At 40.9% G+C, this 18453-nt stretch overlaps 1 protein-coding gene across 6 annotated transcripts in view; it reads right to left on the bottom strand.

Moving 5' to 3' along the window:
• The window catches only part of PARP4 (poly(ADP-ribose) polymerase family member 4), a 134599-nt gene that overhangs the window by 44256 nt on the left and 71890 nt on the right, over positions 1-18453 (bottom strand). For 5 of the 6 annotated variants that reach the window (XM_034664935.1, XM_034664937.1, XM_034664938.1 and 2 more), the window contains exons 21-25: positions 18278-18415; positions 10198-10393; positions 9153-9220; positions 8172-8359; positions 5519-5618 (exon numbers count right to left, since the gene is read on the bottom strand). In XM_034664935.1, the coding sequence (XP_034520826.1) occupies positions 5519-5618; positions 8172-8359; positions 9153-9220; positions 10198-10393; positions 18278-18415 (690 nt within the window). The remainder of the gene's footprint in view (positions 1-5518; positions 5619-8171; positions 8360-9152; positions 9221-10197; positions 10394-18277; positions 18416-18453) is intronic. The other variant, XM_034664939.1, reaches the window with a different exon arrangement.

Genomic DNA, 18453 nt, shown 5'->3' with positions numbered 1-18453 from the left:
AGAGTGGTCACGTTTCATTCTTTTGCATATGGCTGTCCAATTTTCCCAGCACCATTTATTGAAGAGACTGTTTTTTCCACCGGATGTTTTTTCCTGCTTTATCAAAGATTAGTTGCCCAAAGAGCCGAGGGTCCATTTCTGGGTTCTCTATTCTGTTCCATTGGTCTATGTGTCTGTTTTTGTGCCAGTACCATGCTGTCTTTGTGATCACAGCTTTGTAGTACAGCTCGAAATCCGGCATTGTGATGCCCCCAGCATTGTTCTTACTTTTCAACAATTCCTTGGAGAATCGGGGCCTTTTCTGTTTCCATACAAATTTAAGGACTATTTGTTCCAGTTCTTTGAAAAATGTCCTCGGTATTTTGATCGGGATAGCATTGAAAGTGTAGATTGCTCTGGGTAGTATGGACATTTTAACTATGTTAATTCTTCCAATCCATGAGCATGGAATATTTTTCCATCTTTTTATGTCTTCCTCAATATCTTTCAAAAGTGATCTATAGTTTCTAGCATATAGGTCCTTTACGTCTCTGGTTAAGTTAATTCCAAGGTAACGCATGGTTTTTGGTGTTATTGTAAATGGGATGGATTCCCTAATTTCTCTTTCTTCAGTCTCATTATTCGTGTATAGAAATGCAACTGATTTCTGAGCATTGATTTTGTATCCCGCCACATTACCGAATTGCTCTATAACTTCAATGGTTTGGGAGTGGATTCTTTTGGGTTTTCCATATTGAGTATCATGTCATCTGCGAAGAGAGACANAGTGTCCCATAGGTTTTGGACCGTTGTGTTTTCATTCTCATTGGCCTCCATAAAGTGTTTAAATTGATTTTTGATTTCCTGGTTTATAAAATCATTCCTGAGCAGGATGGCTCTTAGTCTTTAAGTGTTTGAGTTTCTTCCAAATTTTTCCTTGTGGTTGAGTTCCAATTTCAGAGCGTTGTGGTCTGAGAATATGCAGGGAATAATTTCAGTCTTTTGGTATCGGTTGAGACCTGTTTTGTTACCCGGAACATGGTTTATTCTTGAGAATGTTCCATGGGCATTAGAATAGAATAAGTATTCTTTGGTTCTGGGGTGTAGTGTTCTATATATATCTATGAGGTCCAACTCGTTGAGTATGGCATTCAATGCTCTTGTTTCTTTGCTGATTTCTTGCTCAGGTGATCTGTCTATTGCTGATAGTGGAGTGTTGAGATCCCCTACTATTAGTGTATTTTTATCTATATGTCTCTTTATTGTGGTTAAGAGTTGGCTTGTGTATCTTGCTGTTCCCCTGTTGGGGGCATATATATTTATAATTGTCATATCCACTTGTTGTATACATCCTTTAAGAATAATATAGAGCCCTTCTGTGTCTCTAACTATAGTCTTTAGTTTAAATCCAATCTGTCTGATATGAGAATTGCTACCCCAGCTTTCTTTTGAGGTCCATTGGCATGAAAGATGGTATTCCATCCTTTTAATTTCAATCTGAATGTATCTTTAGGTTCAAAATGAGTCTCTTGTAGACAGCAAATGGATGGGTCATGGCTTTCTATCCAATCTGCAACCCTGTGGCATTTTATGGGAGCATTTAGGCCATTTACATTGAGACTGATTATTGAGAGATACGATTTTAATGACGCCATGTTGCCTGTAAAGTCTTTGTTTCTATTGATTGTGACTTTTCTGTTCTGTATCACTCTTGGGGCCTTTTTACTTTTATAGAACCCCCCCCTTAATATCTCCTGTAGGGCTGGTTTCGTGGTTACGAATTCAGTCAGTTTCTGCTGATCCTGGAAGGCCCTTGTCTCTCCATCAATGCTGAATGACAGCCTTGCTGGATAAAGGATCCTTGGCTGCATGTTCTTCTCGGATAGAGCTTTGAAAATACCCTGCCAACCCTTCCTATGTTGCCAGGTCTGTGTAGACAGGTCTGACGTTATTCTGATATTTTTACCTCTGTACATAAGGAATCTCTTCACCCTGGCTGCTTTTAATACTGTATCCTTGGATCTAATATTTGCGAATTGCACTATGACGTGATGTGGTGTAAGTTTGCTGTGATTGACCTTGGGAGGCGTCCTCTCTGCCTCTTGGATACGAATGCTTGTTTCCTTTGTCAGATTAAGGAAGATTTCAGCTACAATTTGTTCAAATATCTCTTCTAGACCTCTCTCTTTCTCCACCCCCTTGGGGATGCCAATGATTCTGACACTGGAACATTTCATTGAGTCAGTAATCTCCTGTAACCTACATTCTTGAGATTGGATTTTTTTGAGCAAAGTTTCTGTTTTAACTTTCTCTTCTACCATCCCATCCTCCAATTCACTAATTCATTCTTCTGCCTCACTCACCCTGGCCGCCAGAGCGTCTAGTTTAGACAGCAATTGATTCATAGTATTTTAAATTTCTGCCAGATTCGCTCTCATTTCCACCCTTAGAGATTCTATATTCTTGTTAATATTGTCGTTAATTTTTTTTTCAAGCCTACACATCATTTTGACCATTGTTACTCTGAACTCCATTTCTGACAATTTGGTTGTATCCATATCCATCATTTCTGTGGCAGAGGCCACAGTCTCTGTGTCCTTTCTTTCCTGAGCATTTCTCCTCCTCATCATTCTGATGAGGAGAGGTTGCGGGGATGCCCAGAGCCCAAATTATTGACCAGGACCCAGGCAGTGTGCACTTGTTTTATTGGGACCTTAGGGATGGGGGCTTCTTGATTTTTCAGCCTGTTTTCTGGGGGAGCAGCCTGCCACGCTGATACTCAGGCAACCCTCTTTGGGTAGAGTCGCCCTGTCCCCTGCGAGGGGGGATGGGGATGGGCACAATGTGAGCAGGTATTTCTGGGCTTTTTTTCTCTGGCGGCTTTTCCTGGTGGTTTTCTGTGACTCTTCTGAGAGTCAGAGCAGCAGTGGCCGTATCCTAGCCTCTGTCTCAGAGCAGAGAAATCACAGTCCGCTCTCCACTGAGCTCTCTTGGCCACTTTAACTCTGTTTCTGTCAGTTATGCCAAAAACCCTGCAGCATCCCGGGTCATGTGCCCCATAGCCGCTCTCCCAGCCCTCGCTTTCAGGGCCCGCACATCTCCCCTTTGTGCTCTAACACCACTAGCCACCACCAGTTTCCCCGAGTGCTCCCAAGCTCCCTGTTTCAGTGTGGTTTGCGCACAATCCGGAGTGCCAGTTTTCAGTCTGGTCGCCCATGCGCTCCCAAGCTCCCGGTATCAGTCTGGTTCCAGTGAGCGCTCCAGAGCTCCGGTTTTCAGTCTGGTCACACGCGCGTTCCCAGGCTCACGGTCTCAGACTGCTTTCTCGCAGGTGTCGGTCCGTGAGTCTGGCCCGCTCCCCAGTGCAGGTGGCTACTGCTTCCCAGTGCCAGAGCACAGCACCTCCCTCTCCCTTCCGTTTATCTTCCAATATCTGTGCGCGGATTCACGGCTTCCCACTTTGTACCTCAATACTCAGCGCTGGAGATATTTGTTTGTAGAGATCCAGATGTATCTTCCTGTGTCTCAGGGTGATTCCATGGGTTTTCAGGATGGTCTGGTCGATATCCACCTCGACTCAGGGGACCAGCTGAAAAAGGGGTCCCCTACTCCTCTGCCATCTTTTCTCCGATCCTCCCCTAGGATGGTTATTATAAAACCAAAACCTGGGGCACTGGGTGGCTCATCCCTTAAGCGTCTGCCTGCAGCTCAGGTCATGATCCCGGGGTCCTGGGATCGAGCCCCACGTCAGGCTCCCTGCTCAGTGGGAAGCCTGCTTCTCCCTCTCCCAATCCCCTTGCTTGTGTTCCCTCTCTCGCTCTCTCTCTGTCAAATAAATAAATAAAATCTTCATAAAAAAATAAAAAAAAAAAACCAAAACCGGAAAATGACAAATGCTATTAATTATGTAGAAAAACTGGAACCCTAGTGCATTGCTCATGGGAATGTAAAATGGTGAAGCCACTGTGGACAACAGTATAACAAGTCCTAAAAAAACTAAACACAATTACCAAATGATCCAGAAATTCCACTTCTGTTATATACCTAAAATAACTGTAATCAGACCTGAACACATGCTTATATGTCAATACTCACAGCAGCAAAATTCACAACCACTAAAAGGTAGAAACAACCCAAATATCTATCAACAAATGAATGGATAAACAAAATGTGGTATGTGAACACAATGAAATATTATTCAGCCTTTAAAAAAGAAGAAAATTCTGACACATGCCACAACATGGATAGACCTTGAAAACATTATACCAAATGAAACAAGACAGGTATAGAAGGACACATATTGTAAAAATTTAAAAAAAAAAGGACACATATTGTATGATTCTGCTTTCATGAAGTATCTAAAGTAGTCAAATTCATAGAGAGTGAAAGTAGAATGGTGGCTGCCAGGGACTAGGGGAGGGTGGAATGGGGAGTTGTTGTTTAATGAGTAGAGTTTCTGTTTGGGATGATGCAAAGTTCTGGAGATGGATGGTGGTGATGGCTGCACAACACTGTGAATGTACCTTTATTATTATTTTTTAAGATTTTATTCATTTATTTAAGACAGTGAGAGAGAGAGAGACAGAGAGCACGAGTGGGAGGTAGAGACAGAGGGAGAGGGAGAAGCAGACTCCCCGCTGAGCAGGGAGCCCAATGTGGGGTGACCTGAACCAAAGGCAGACACCCAACTGACTGAGGCACTCAAGCACCCCTAATGTAGCTTAATGCCACTGAATGCCACTTAGGAATGGTTAAAAGGTAAATTTTATGTATATTTTGCCACAATAGCATATTAACTCTAGCAATACATGTATAATACTTTGCTTTTAAAAATCCCTCCATGATATATACAATGGAATATTACTCAGCCATCAGAAAGAACGATTTCACAACATTTGCAGCAACATGGACGGGACTGGAGGAGATAATGCTAAGTGAAACAAGTCAAGCAAAGAAAGACAATTATATGATTTCTCTCATCTATGGAACATAAGAAGTAGGAAGATCGGTAGGAGAAGACAGGGAAGAAGAAAGGGGGGGTAAACAGAAAGGGGAATGAACCATGAGAGACTATGGACTCTGGGAAACAAACTGAGGGCTTCAGAGGGGAGGGGGGTGGGGGATTGGAACAGGTCAGTGATGGGTAGTAAGGAGGGCACGTATTGCATGGTGCATTGAGTGTTATATGCAAGTAATGAATCATGGAACTTTACATCGAAAACTAGGTATGGTGACTAAATAGGTATGGTGACTAAAATAATATAATAAAAATTATTATAAGAAATAAAAAAAATTAAAAAATCCCTCCATGACACTTTATAAAGAAGAAATCGAACTATTAGTTAGGAGAATGACCCAATTAAGGAGAACTGCTAGGTGCAAGACAGACAGTAACTAAGTAACTATGCCTTTGGTATCTTTGTCCTTTTCCTAGGTCCCCTTTCCACTAATGAAAACACAGAAGTTACTGTCACTAGATTTGCAAGAAGATAGTATTTCCACATGTAAGCATAAAACTAGAAATGTTTGAAAAACGTACCTGTTTTTTCCAACTATGTTTGGATTTTGAGTTAAAATACTCAAATACTCCAGCACCATACTGGGACAAAGTCCTTAAGATATGACGATTTGCTGTAGAACTGATCACATTTTACATGTTTTAATTTTCAAGAAATTTTAGAAACAGTTTTGAATCATGTAGTTAACAATGTTGACATAGCTCGAAACTCAATAGAAGAGACATTACATGCAGAAGAATTACTCTCTGTAGTTGAGGTTAAAGAGAGAAAACTCAGCATGGACAGTATGAAACATCTGAAGGTTTGAGTAATTTAAGCTGTCATATACCAGAGAACTTATTTCTTTTTCACAATAGGAAAAAAAGAGCAGAAATTCTTGACTCTTGGTTTACCAAAGGAGGGAGTAGATGATTCCAAAAACCTCCAAAAAGTCATCAGAATACTGACAAAAATATCAACCTACTTTCAATGAGTGTCAGTTACTCAAATTTGATCCAAAAGGCCAAGAACTGGCAGTTAGTAAAGTCCACATCTTAAAATATGATGCGCGTCTAGATAGCAGAAGGGATAAAGACGTCTCCTTCTAGCAAAGATACGCTTTACTTAAATGACAATGTACCATTAAATTTTTCTCAATAGTAATTCTAAAACTATTAAGAAAGCCTTTCTTAGGTTCCTCCTGAAATAGTTAAAGACACAATTATTTTTCAGGAAAAGAACTTAAGAAAGTTATTTCTAAAATATTTCTTAGCCTATTGATTAAAGATCGGATTTGTCTTTAGTCTTCAAAATTAATTGGTGGTCGTTACAACACCAATTAGATAATCCCCCTAAACTGGAGTTTATTTGCATTTTATCGATTTCATCGGCTCCTGAAGCTGCTTGGAATCTTTTTTGCTCCTGCTGTGTGGAGCTCAGAGGACAGTTTGTGACAACAGGCAGGAATGACAGTCTCTACTCCTGGAGAACTCACATATTGCTAGAGTTTATGAATACAAATGAGCATGTATAAAGTCAGGCAGAAACATTTAGAAAGATCCCAAAACCTGACGGAAAATCAGTAAAAATTCCAGCTCCCTCAGGCTGGGTCACGTCAAAGCACAAAGTCATCTCCCAAATGAGGTTCATGCCCACTCACCCCCAATCACAGCACCCCGCTCATTTCCTTCCTGGCACTTAGGAAAACCCATTTCTCCTTTCCGCTTATTTGATTGCTTGCTGCTTGTCTCCCTATATAAAGCACTGTGGTCCAGCCCCAAGGAGTGTCTGTCTCATGACAGGCTCTCAGCAAAGAAGGAATCAACAGGGCCTAGTATCTTCTGCACTGAAGTCTGAGCCGTAACCCTGGCACAGCCTCTGATACGTGGTCAGGGGAGCAGAGGGATGTTGCTGTAATCAGGAAGATAGAACAGGGCACTGACTCAGGCAGGCAGGGGGACACGTCCCTGCAGCAGGGTAGTGCCAGTCACCCCATGTCCACAAGTTAATCAGGTAAATCCCATTTAGGAGCAATTCCTGGCGGAGTCCACTGTGGGCTGGATAAATTTCCTGGTTGGTCTGTGGTGTTCTCTTAGGCCTCAGATTAGAGAAGAGGCCTAGGAGCTGTGACTGAGGAGGGGCAGAGAGAGGGAAAGAGCCCTCTGGGCAGGCAGGTCTGGCTTGGGTACAACAGGGAGGGCCCTCAAGGGGTGCGGAGGGTGCCAGCTCCTGTAGCTCATAGCTGAGGCCTGAGGAGGACCCCTATCCCAGGACAGAACAGTGGCCCCAGGGAACACCAATAGCCACTACTCCCACCTCTGCCCCTACCCCCATGTTGAGGGGCTGCCCTGCTCCACGCACTGCCTCAGAATAGGGACGCCTGGTTATCACTTGCCAGGATGGTGACTATGTGGGGGAGAGCCCAGGGAGATGGTGCATGCATGCTCTGTGCAAACACCAGTCTGGCCCCTTCTGTTTGATGTTTTCCTTATGTTTACACCATATGCTTCAGTTCAATCCAAAAAAGCTAACTATAATTGGGGAGGGGGTTCATTCCAACAATCATGGGGGCCTAGCCTCCCAAGAGAAAGATCCTATGTTCATCACAGGATTTGAAAATGCAAATGTGCCCAGCCACCAGAAAGCTGTGAAGGAGCAAGGAGCCTGGGTGGGGCCTTACCCAAGGCAGTGGCCCTCAGCCCTGGTCAGGAACTGCCAGGGGAGGGGGTATGCCTGGCTTCAGGCTTCTCAGGATAGGTTGGAAATTTGGATTTTTATGCAACAAAACAAAACAAAACAAAAACAAAAAACCCCCCAAACTAACATTGATTTGGTGCTTGCCAAATGTTCTTAAGTACTTTTTTTTTTTCCTAGTGGTACTGGGGTGTGGGTCTTCTTTACACCACATTTCCCTCACCCCAGTGCAGGGCTGGGCCTTAAGTACTTTTTATATATGAGCTCATTTAATCCTCAGAGCAAACCTATTAAACCTATGACATTTTCATTATCATCTTCATTTTACAGACAAGAGGTTAAACAACTTGCCCAGAGCTCTGCAACTCTATGCTAAACTACTGTTATCAACTTCAAAACTTCTAAAAATCATGTGCAGGCCAACAAAGAAAACCTACCCAAAGGCGCTTCCCCCCTCTTCCCCCACGGTGTTCACTGTGTGACTAGATCTCCTACACTTACCCAATACCACAGGAGAACAGCCTGGTGTGCTGGACATTTCTCTTCACAAGCTGCAAAGTCAGACTCTCATTCTGGAGGTGCCCGTCAGATATAAGGAGAATGCTCCGTAAGCCTTGAGAAGGGTACAGTAGATTTAAATATCGGAGCGTTTTCCAGAAGTCTGTATTTCCCATGGTAGGTGTAGCCGACTGGAGGAAATGAAATGAAAGGTTATTCCTTTTGGATATATTCACCATTAACTGTAACCATTTATTGAAGCATGTCTCGATGATGGTTTAGAGATATCATCACTGAAAAGATATTTTTTTTTTTATTTTTTTTAAAGATTTATTTATTTGACAGAGATAGAGACAGCCAGCGAGAGAGGGAACACAAGCAGGGAGAGTGGGAGAGGAAGAAGCAGTCATAGCAGAGGAGCCTGATGTGGGGCTCGATCCCATAACGCCAAGGATCACGCCCTGAGCCGAAGGCAGACGCTTAACCGCTGTGCCACCCAGGCGCCCCAAAAGATATTTTTTTAATTACACATTTATGGAACAGCTATGCTTATATCCTGTTAGTTTATTTCATATCACACGGTAACTACAATATTATCAGTTGACACTTATTTGATGTTTTTATGGTTTTCCTGGGTTTGCTGGCCTGGGCTGAAGTGGCAACTAGTCCTTCTCCACTTGTGCCATTTAAAGAAAAAGAAAAAAAGGAACAGAAGAAAACATTCCAACACTGTTAATGCTGGTTGTATTTAGGTGGTAGAACTGTCGTATTTTTCTTTCCACCCTTCTTAATTTCTAATTTTTCTTTAATGATTTCATATCACTTTTATTAATAATAATAATTTTAAAAAGAGCCCCACTGACATACAAAAACTGAAGGACTAGGGGTGTTCTATTAGTGGTCTTGGGGGGAATAAGACCAGGCAGTACCATTAAAACTTGATAGGAAAAGACCTAAGAGATGAAGGAAGGTTCTTTTACTCACCATAATGAACTCTGCTGGCATATTATTGCTTGTGATGTACTTGGGATATGAAAATAATTCCTTGTAACCTGTGTGATAAGATTGGTGTGAGGTGCAGCTATTAAATATTCACTTTATTGACCACCAACAATCATGTTTGATAGTTTAACATATTAAAAAAAAACTTCACCACAGTATTCCTTTAAATAATTAACTCTAGTGCATTGAAACTATGCACTTTACTGTGTAAAATGTTCTGAGTAAAATTACATGTGTAGACCTCTGTTCTGTAGAAGATGGTTCAGATGTGGGGTGTCACAACAGCACAGGCCGCCGGGCCACCAAAGGGACATATTCTCCTTCCAGGCCCGTGGTACCCCAGCCTTACTTGACCTCTGCCCCCAGCAGCAGCAGACCCTGGCTCCTTCGTAAAAGGGCTCTGTCTTCTGGTGAATGGCACAGAAGAATCAACAGGACATGACTGTCCCCTCACTCTAGTCTGTGTTCCTTCTCTCATTCCTAAAGTACCTTGTTCTGGTGGCTGAGATGTCCCTGGACCCCCACCTGGAGGATGGTATTACTTTTCCTCTAAAAGGGCTGATCTGATGCTTCCTGAAACCTTATAGATTTTTCTACTACTTTATTGATTTCAAGTGTTCTGTCCATATCCTTGTGACCCTCATACATGTCAAACCAAAGGTCTTGCATTTGGTTCAGCTGCTGGTAACCTAGGAATGTTTATACAGCACTTGCCCTGTAATAGGCACTGTTTTAAATCCTTTACATGCATTAGCTCAGTCCTTATAACACGATGAGGTAGGAACTATTACTCATATTACAGATGAGGAAAAGTTCAAGTAATTTGCCCAAGGTGACATCTAGAGCTAGTAAGTGGTAGAGCTGGAATCTGAACCCAGGGACCCAGCTTGAGTGTTCTGGATCTTGAACTCTATGCTATGCTACCTCTCACTCCACAGATGGGGTCAGGGTACCAACAGCCATCAGCTCTACTCGTGTTAATATTAAGGAGAAAGCACACTGTAGACTGGGGCTGAAGAGCACTCACCTGTGCCAAACTTGACAATGTTTATCTTTTGCTTCTTACCCATCAAGGACAGCGCATAGAAGGCAATTTGCTTGGCTTGCAAGAATGTTGCACCCTCCATGGAATTGGAGCAATCGAGACAAATAATCACTTCACTGTTCTCGGCTAGGTCAGGAAGTGTGATACCGAGATCTGGTTGAAAAACAAGCATGCAGGCCTAAAAAAAGAAAAAAGGTGCTGTGTTGATGTTTATCATAACTTAAACTGGTCTGGCTTGTTTATACTGGTATAGGCATGCTTCCGAGATACTGCCGGTTCGGTTCTAGACCACCACAGTAAAGCAAATACTGCAAAAAAAGTGAGTTAAATCAATTTTTTGGATTCCCAGAACACATGAAAGCTATGTTTATACTATACTGTAGTCTAATATATGTGCAGTAGCATTATATCTAAAAAAAGTACATACCTTAATTAAAAAATACTTTACTGCTAAAAAACGCTAACCATCACCTGAGCTTTCAGTAAGTCATAATTTTTTTGCTGATGGAGGGTCCCGCCTTGATGTTGATGGTTGCTGACTGACCAGGGTGTTGGTTGCTAAAGGCTGGGGTAGCTGCAGCAGTTTCTTAAAATAAAACAACACTGAAGTTTACCAAATTGATTGACTCTTCTTTTCACGAACAATTTCTCTGTAGCATGTGATACTGTTGGATAGCATTTCACCCACAGTTGAGCTTCTTACAAAACTGAAGTTGCTCCTCTCAAACCCTGCTGCTGCTTTGTCAATAACATTCTTTAGAATCCTTTGTTGTCATTTCAACAGTCTCCACTTCACCAGAAGTAGATTCCATCTCAAGAAACCACTCTGCTCATCCATAAGAAGCAGCTCCTCACCTGTTCAAGTTTTATCCTAAGACTGCAGCATTTCAAATATGATAATAATGAAGAAGTTTGAAATATTGAGAGAATTACCAAAACATGACACAGAGACATGAGGTGAGAAAATGCTGTTGGAAAATGGCATCAAAGGACTTGCTCCACAGGCTTGCCACAAACTTTCAATTTGTAAAAAACACAGCATCTGTAAAGCACGATACAGAGCAGCTCAATAAAACAAGGTCTGCCTGTACTGCTCTATGTGCCCAGAGACAACAAAATTTCGATTCAAAACCCCAACCACACAATCTTTCTAAATGGTGGACATGTAATTGGGCTAGAGTAACAGAGAATAAAGAGTGGCCCACCAAAAACTGATGAATCCCCCCTGGGCTCAGGCACACTACTTCTCTCTAGATCTCAGGCTCTAATGGGGATGTGCCACTTGCCAGTGTGTATGGCTGGCAACAAATATCTTATAAGCCCCAAAGAAGGTAGAGACATAAACACACCACTATACATATGTGTGTGTTTCATTTAAAGCATACCCAATATACAAAAATCCATGTTTACAGAAAAGATTAATTAAAACGTTCTTATTCCTGTTACTAAAGGGGTCTGTCAATTTACCACACTCTATTAAATGCCATGTTTATCTGTGGCATTTAAAAGATGATTTAGATTATAAACAACTAATATTTCAGGTATCCCTTCAAGGGATAGATATACATACACATACAGGCAGGATTTTCAGAATTTGGCATAAATGTATAATTTTTATAAGAAAAGACGTCCTTGTAAAATTCAACTTTCTAGCCAGGTAATATTATAAAGAAAAAAAGAATAAGATTTATTCAACAATGAGATGGTCTATAGGACCTCAAATAAAGTAGAATGTCAGAGCTGGAGTTTCCAATGTGTAGGCCATAAACCCCTGAGAGGTCCAAACTTAATATAGAATTAATATCTGAAAATTCATGGGGTATCAACAGTCTGAAGAACAAATAAGTAATATACCTCTGTCTCTCACATATATGCACACGCTATTCTAAAAGGAATATAGATGTTATTGTGATGACTAAAATATGCAACCTTATCTTTTATTAATCAACCAATACTTAAAGTATAACTACTATCATATAAGTTTCAGTTAAAAAAATTTCCCCAGCTTTGAGATATAATTGATCTATAACATTGTATAAATTTTAGGTGTACAATGTCATGATGTGAAATTGTGAAATGTTACCACAATAGGGCTAGTAGCACATTCATCACCTCACATAACTTCTAGTTTTGTTTTTATAGTGAAAACATTTACAATTTACTCTCTTTGCAACTTTCAAGTACACAATACAGTATTGTTAACTATAGTCAACAGGTTATATATTAGATCCCCAGAAATTATTTGTCTTATGACTGGAAGTTAGTACTCTTTGACCAATATCTATCTGTCTATCACATGTTCTGTAGCCATTCATCCATTAGTGGACGCTAGGGTTTTTCATGTCTTCGTTATTGTGAATAATGCTGCAATGAACATGTTGGTGCAGTTATCTGTTTGAGATAGTGATTTCATTTGTTTTGGATATATACTCAGAAGTGGGTCTTGTTGGATCACATGGTAATTCTATTTTTAATTTTTTGGAGAACCTCTGTATTCTTTTTCCCTAGTGGCTGCACCAATTTATAATCCCATCAACAGTGCACAAGGATTCCCTTTTTCCCACATCCATGCCAATACTTGTTATCTCTTGTCTTTTTGATAACAGCCATCCCAACAGGTGTGAGGTGATACCTCATTGTGATTTGCATTTCCCTAATGATGAGTGATGTTGAGCATCTTTTCACATACTTGTTGCTCATCTGGATGTCTTCTTTAGAAAAATGTCTATTCAGTTCCTTTGCCCATTTTTTCATCAGATTTTTTTTTGTTATTGAGCTAAATGAGTTGTTTTTTTTTTTTAAGATTTTATTTATTTGAGAGAGAGAGAGAGAATGAGTGGGGCGGGGAGAATCAGAGGGAGAGGCAGGCTCCCAGATGAGCAGGAAGTCCCACGCAGGACTCGATCCCAGGACCCTGGGATTATGACCTGAGCTGAAGGCAGACTCTTAACTGACTGAGCTACCCAGGTACCCTGAGATACATGAGTTCTTTATATATTTTAGATAGTAATCCCTTATCTGATATATGGTTTGCAAAAATTTTCTTCCATTCCATAGGCTGCTTCTCCATTTTGTTGATGGTGTCCTATGTTGTGCAGAAGCTTTTAAGTTTGATGTAGTCTCACTTATTTTGGCTTTTGTTGCTTGTGCTTTTGGTGTCGTATTAAAAAAAAAAAAAAAAACATTGTCAACACCTACACCAAGGAGCTTTTCCTCTGTTTTCTTCCAGGAGTTTTATGGTTTCAAGTCTTACCCTTAAGTCTTTAACTCATTTTGAGTTACTTTTTATGAGTGGTGCAAGATAGGGGCCTGATTTCATTGTATATATCCAGTTTTCCCAGCACCACTTATTGAAAGGGCCATTCTTCCCCATTGAATATTCTTGGCTCCCTTGTCAAATATTAGTTGACCATATATGCATGGGTTTACTTTTAGGCTCTCAATTCTGTTCCATGGGTCTGTGTGTCTGTTTTTATAACAGCACCACACTGTTTTCACTACTATAGTTTTATAGTATAGTTTGAAAACAGGAAGTGTGATGCATCCAGATTTGTTCTTTCTCAAGATTGCCTTGGCTATTCATATTTTTTTGTGGTTCCATCATGAGATATCTTTCCATTCGTTTGTGTCTTCTTCAATTTCTTTCATCAGCGTCTTATAGTTTTCAATGTATATATCTTTTACGTCCTTTGGTTGAATTTCTTAAGTATTTTATTTTATTTTTTGGTGCTATTGTAAATGGGATTGTTTTCTTTTTTCTTTTTTTCTTTTTTAAAGATTTTATTTATTTATTTGACACAGAGAGAGAGGAGAGTACAAACAGGGGGAGCAGCAGAGGGAGAGGGAGAAGCAGGCTCCCTGCTGAGCAGGGAGCCCGATGCAGGGCTCAGTCCCAGGATCCTGGGATCATGACCTGAGCTGAAGGTAGACACTTAACCAACTGAGCCACCCCAGTGCCCAGGATTGCTTTCTTTATTTCTGTTAGTTCATAGAAATGTAATTGATTTTTGTATGTTGATTTTGATCATGATGTATGATCCTTTTGATGTGCTGTTGAAGTCAGTTTGCTAATATTATATCAGGAATTTTTGCATCTATGTGAACCATGGATATTGGCCTATAGTTTTTTTTTTATAGTATCTTACAACTTGCCTGAATTTGTTTATTAGTCCTAATAGTTTTTTAGTGGAGTCTTTAGGGTTTTCTATATATGAGATCATGTTATCTACAGACCAAGATGATTTTACTTTTCCTTTCCATTTGTATACCTTTTGTTTCTTTATCTTGCCTAATTGTTCAAGCTAGGGCTTCCAGTACTACAATGAATAGGAATGGTGAGAGTGGGCACTCTTACTTCTGATTTTAGAGAAAAAGCTCTATTTTTCACCATTGTGTATGATGTTAGCTGTGGGTTTGTCATATATGGTCTTTATTATGTTGAGGTATGTTCCCTCTATACTCAGTTTGTTCAGAGCTTTCGACAAGAAAGGCTGTTGAATTTTTCAAACAGTTCTTCTGCATCTATTGACAGGATATTTTATTTCATTTTATTTTTTATTGATGTATACTTGACATACAATGTTATATTAGTTTCCTGTGTACAGCATGGCAATTTGACAAGTTTATTTGTTATGCTATGCTCACCACAAGTACAGCTACTATCTGTCACCACATACTATTACAATAGCATTGACTATACTGTCTATGCTGTACCTTTTATTCCCATTGTTTATTCATTTCACAACTAGAAGCTTGTGTTTCTCTAGCATTCTTTCAAGAACTCCCTTTACCATTTCTCATAAGGCAGGACCAGTGGTGATGAATTCCCCTAGTATTTTGGGGGGAATGTATCTCTCCTTCATTTCTTTTCTTTTCTTTCTTTCTTTTTTTTTTTTAAGGTTTATTTATTTATTTGACGGAGAGAGAGACAGCCAGCGCGAGAGGGAACACAGGCAAGGGGAGTGGGAGAGGAAGAAGCAGGCTCCCAGAGGAGCCTGATGCAGGGCTCGATCCCAGGACCCTGGAATCATGCCCTGAGCCAAAGGAGATGCTTAACAACTGAGCCACCCAGGCGCCCCTCTCCTTCATTTCTGAAGGGCAGTTTTGCTGGGTTTATGCTATATTGCGATTTATAAGAAATACGTATTCGGTCAACTCATATATATTTGGTCTTTGTCCACTGTTCCTGGCTCACATCTCCCAAACCCTTGGAATTTCCTAAGTGATGAGAGCGATAAAGATGTCTTTTGTTATCTTAATGAGGCAAGTTTTGGCTCCCACCTAAGAAGGGGGGCTGGTTGCCAGGAGAATCAACCATGTGACCAGAGACTTTGAACTTTCAGTTCTATCCCCAGACTTCTGGGAGGGGAGCGGGGCTGGAGACTGAATCAATTGCCAATGGCCAATGATTTTAATCAATCATGCCAGTGTAATGAAGTCACCATAAAAACCCAAAAGCACGGACTTTGGAGAGCTTCCACACTGGTGAACACATGGAGATGTGGAAGAGTGATATGCCTGAGGAAGGAATGGAAGCTCTGCACCCTTTCCTCAGACTTTGCCCTATGCATCTCTTCCATCTGGCTATGCCTGAGTTACATGCTTTTGTAATAAATTGGTTATCTAGTAAGTAAAATGTTTCTCTCAGTTCTGTGAGCTGCTCTAGCAAGTTAACCAAAACTAAAGAAAGGCTTGTGGGAATCTCTGATCTGTAGCTAGTTGGTCAGAAGTAAGGTAACATCCTGGACTTACATGGTGGTATGTGGGAAAACACCCCACCTTCCCTTGGAATTGGGTCCAGGAACCCAAAAGAGTAGTATTCTTGGTTGGCAGTTTTTCCTTTCAGCACTTTGAATACATCATCCCACTCCCTCCTGATCTCATGATTTCTGCAGGAAAATCTGCTGATAGCCCTATGGTGGGGGGTTCCCTTATATGTGATGAGCCACTCTTTTCTTGCTGCTTTCAAAATTCTCTCCTTGTTCTCGATTTTTAATGTTTTGATTATAATGTGTTTTGGAGTAATCTCTCAGTTGATCTTGCTTGGGGTCCTTTGAACTACCTGCACCTGGATGTCAATCTCTTTCTCAAGATTTGGGAAGATTTTAGCTATTATTTCTTTAAGTAATCTTTCTGCCCTTTTCTCTTCTTTCTTGGGATGCCTGTGATACAAATGTTCATTTGCTTGATGGTGCTCCATAATTCATGTAGGCTTTCTTCACTCCTTTTCATTCTTTTCTTTTTGTTCCTCTGTCTAATTTCAAATGATCTGTCTTCAAGTTCATTGATTCTTTCTTCTGCATGATCAAGTCAGTTACTGAAGCTCTGTCTTGAATTTTTCAGTCTGTCATTGTATTCTTCAGCTCCAGACTTTCTGTTTGGTTCTGTTTTATGGTTTGTATCTTTATCAAACTTCCTGTTTTGTTCATGTGTTGTTCTCCTGATTTCATTTAGTTGTTTTTCCTTGTTTTCTTGTATTATATTTGAGTTTCCTTAAGATGATTATTTTAAATTTGTTGTCAGGCAAATCATAGATCTCCATTCGTTGGAGTCAGTTACAGGAGCTTTATTAGTGTCCTTTGGTGGTGTCATGTTTGCCTAATTCTTCATGATCCACATAAACCTTGCATTGGTTTCTGTGAATCTGAAGGAGCAAACACCTCTTTGTTTTTATAGACTAGTTTGGCAGCCTCCCTGGCTGATGGGATTACTTCCTGTATTACAGTTATGCAGGACTGGAGTCAATTTCAAGGCTGTTGCTAGGCCTATGGTGTGGTCTGTAGTTGAAATTCTTGTTACCAGGGGGTCAGACAGGTGTGGATCATGTCTGGTCGCTGGGTGGCAGGGATTGCCTCAGTATCTTGTTCAGTAGGGTAGCCTGGGACATGAGGTCACTTCACAGTCCACAGTTCCTCAGTCACAGACTGATTACCAGGTGTGTGTATGGGTGCAGCTTCCACTAGGTCCCTGGATAGGCTCCTGCCTCATTGCTGGATGAGTCCCTGGGAGGGCAAGATTGACAATGGACTACAGTTGAGAGGAGCTGGAACCAAGCCCCAGAACTGTTTCAGGTTTCACATCACAACTGAGATCTGCAGACCTGGTTCTGAAGGTGCAGATGGATATCTCCCATGAGGTCTCTGGGGAGGTTGACTGGTCCCTGATCATGGCTGGAGGGGCTGAAGCAGAATACAGGGCCCTTTTGGGATCTCCTGAGGTGCAGACATGAGTATCCAACAGGTCCTATGCCAATGGGACTGCTCATGGACTGCAGCTAGGAGGGAGCTAGAGCTGAGAATAGGGCCCTTTCAGAATCTTCAGGGCTGTAGATCAAAGTGTCTCCTGTTTGGCCCCTGGAATCATGGGTCTGCTTGCAGACTGTGACTGTTAGAAGGCTGGAGCCAAGTAGAGGGTGCTTTCAGGATATCTGGGGGCACAGAGTGCCTGCAGCCAGGACCATGGTCAGCAAGTCAGCTGCCTGGGGATAAACCTGCCTTCTCAAAATGGTTCTCTTTGGTCTTGGGATGCATTGGGGCTTCAAAATCTCCTAACTGGACCTCAAAACTTACACATGGCACTTTGTCTGTGGATAGACGTCAAATAATTGTTATGGGGAGGGGGGGGATATGTGTGAAGGACATCTTGTTTGGCCATTGCTGATGTCACTCTCAATTTTTATTCTATTAAGAAGAGATTTCCTCATCATAGACCACAAGTTGTCTTTTGACCATAAATAATTTTGTATCTGCTTTTACAGTATTAATATTTTAAAACTCTAAAAATATACAGACTAACCAATGTAATGTCTGAAGGCATTAATGTCTGGGGATTAAGGTAAAAACTACAGTATAGAGAAACATGCCACATGAGGGACTTGGTTGAAACTTCAGAAGTTTGTCATGCCTGATTTCATAAGTATTTTTAGTTATAAAGTCTTGGGGTGGTGAGAGCTCATTTTGTAATGCTAGTTTTTCTGGACTATCAGTAATTTCCAAATTTAAATAATTTATTCTGAAATATTTTTTCAATATTGTCTCCCATTTTTAAGTAAGAAAGACTATACCTCGCTTTCTTTTTCTGGATGTTTTTCAACCCACATTCTTGGGAGATATGCATCAGACAAACCAACATGAAGAGAGAATCCATCACTGTCTAAGGAGCTACCTTCCATGGTGCTAATTACAGCTTTGCAGTCTGTGCGCTACAAAACAAACAACAATGACAACAAAGTAAATAATG

Source organism: Ailuropoda melanoleuca, chromosome 7 (genome assembly GCF_002007445.2).
Source record: "Ailuropoda melanoleuca isolate Jingjing chromosome 7, ASM200744v2, whole genome shotgun sequence".
Lineage (NCBI taxonomy): Eukaryota > Metazoa > Chordata > Mammalia > Carnivora > Ursidae > Ailuropoda > Ailuropoda melanoleuca.
The sequence above is the reverse complement of the archived record's forward strand: the minus strand, read 5'-3'. Positions and strand labels throughout refer to the sequence as shown.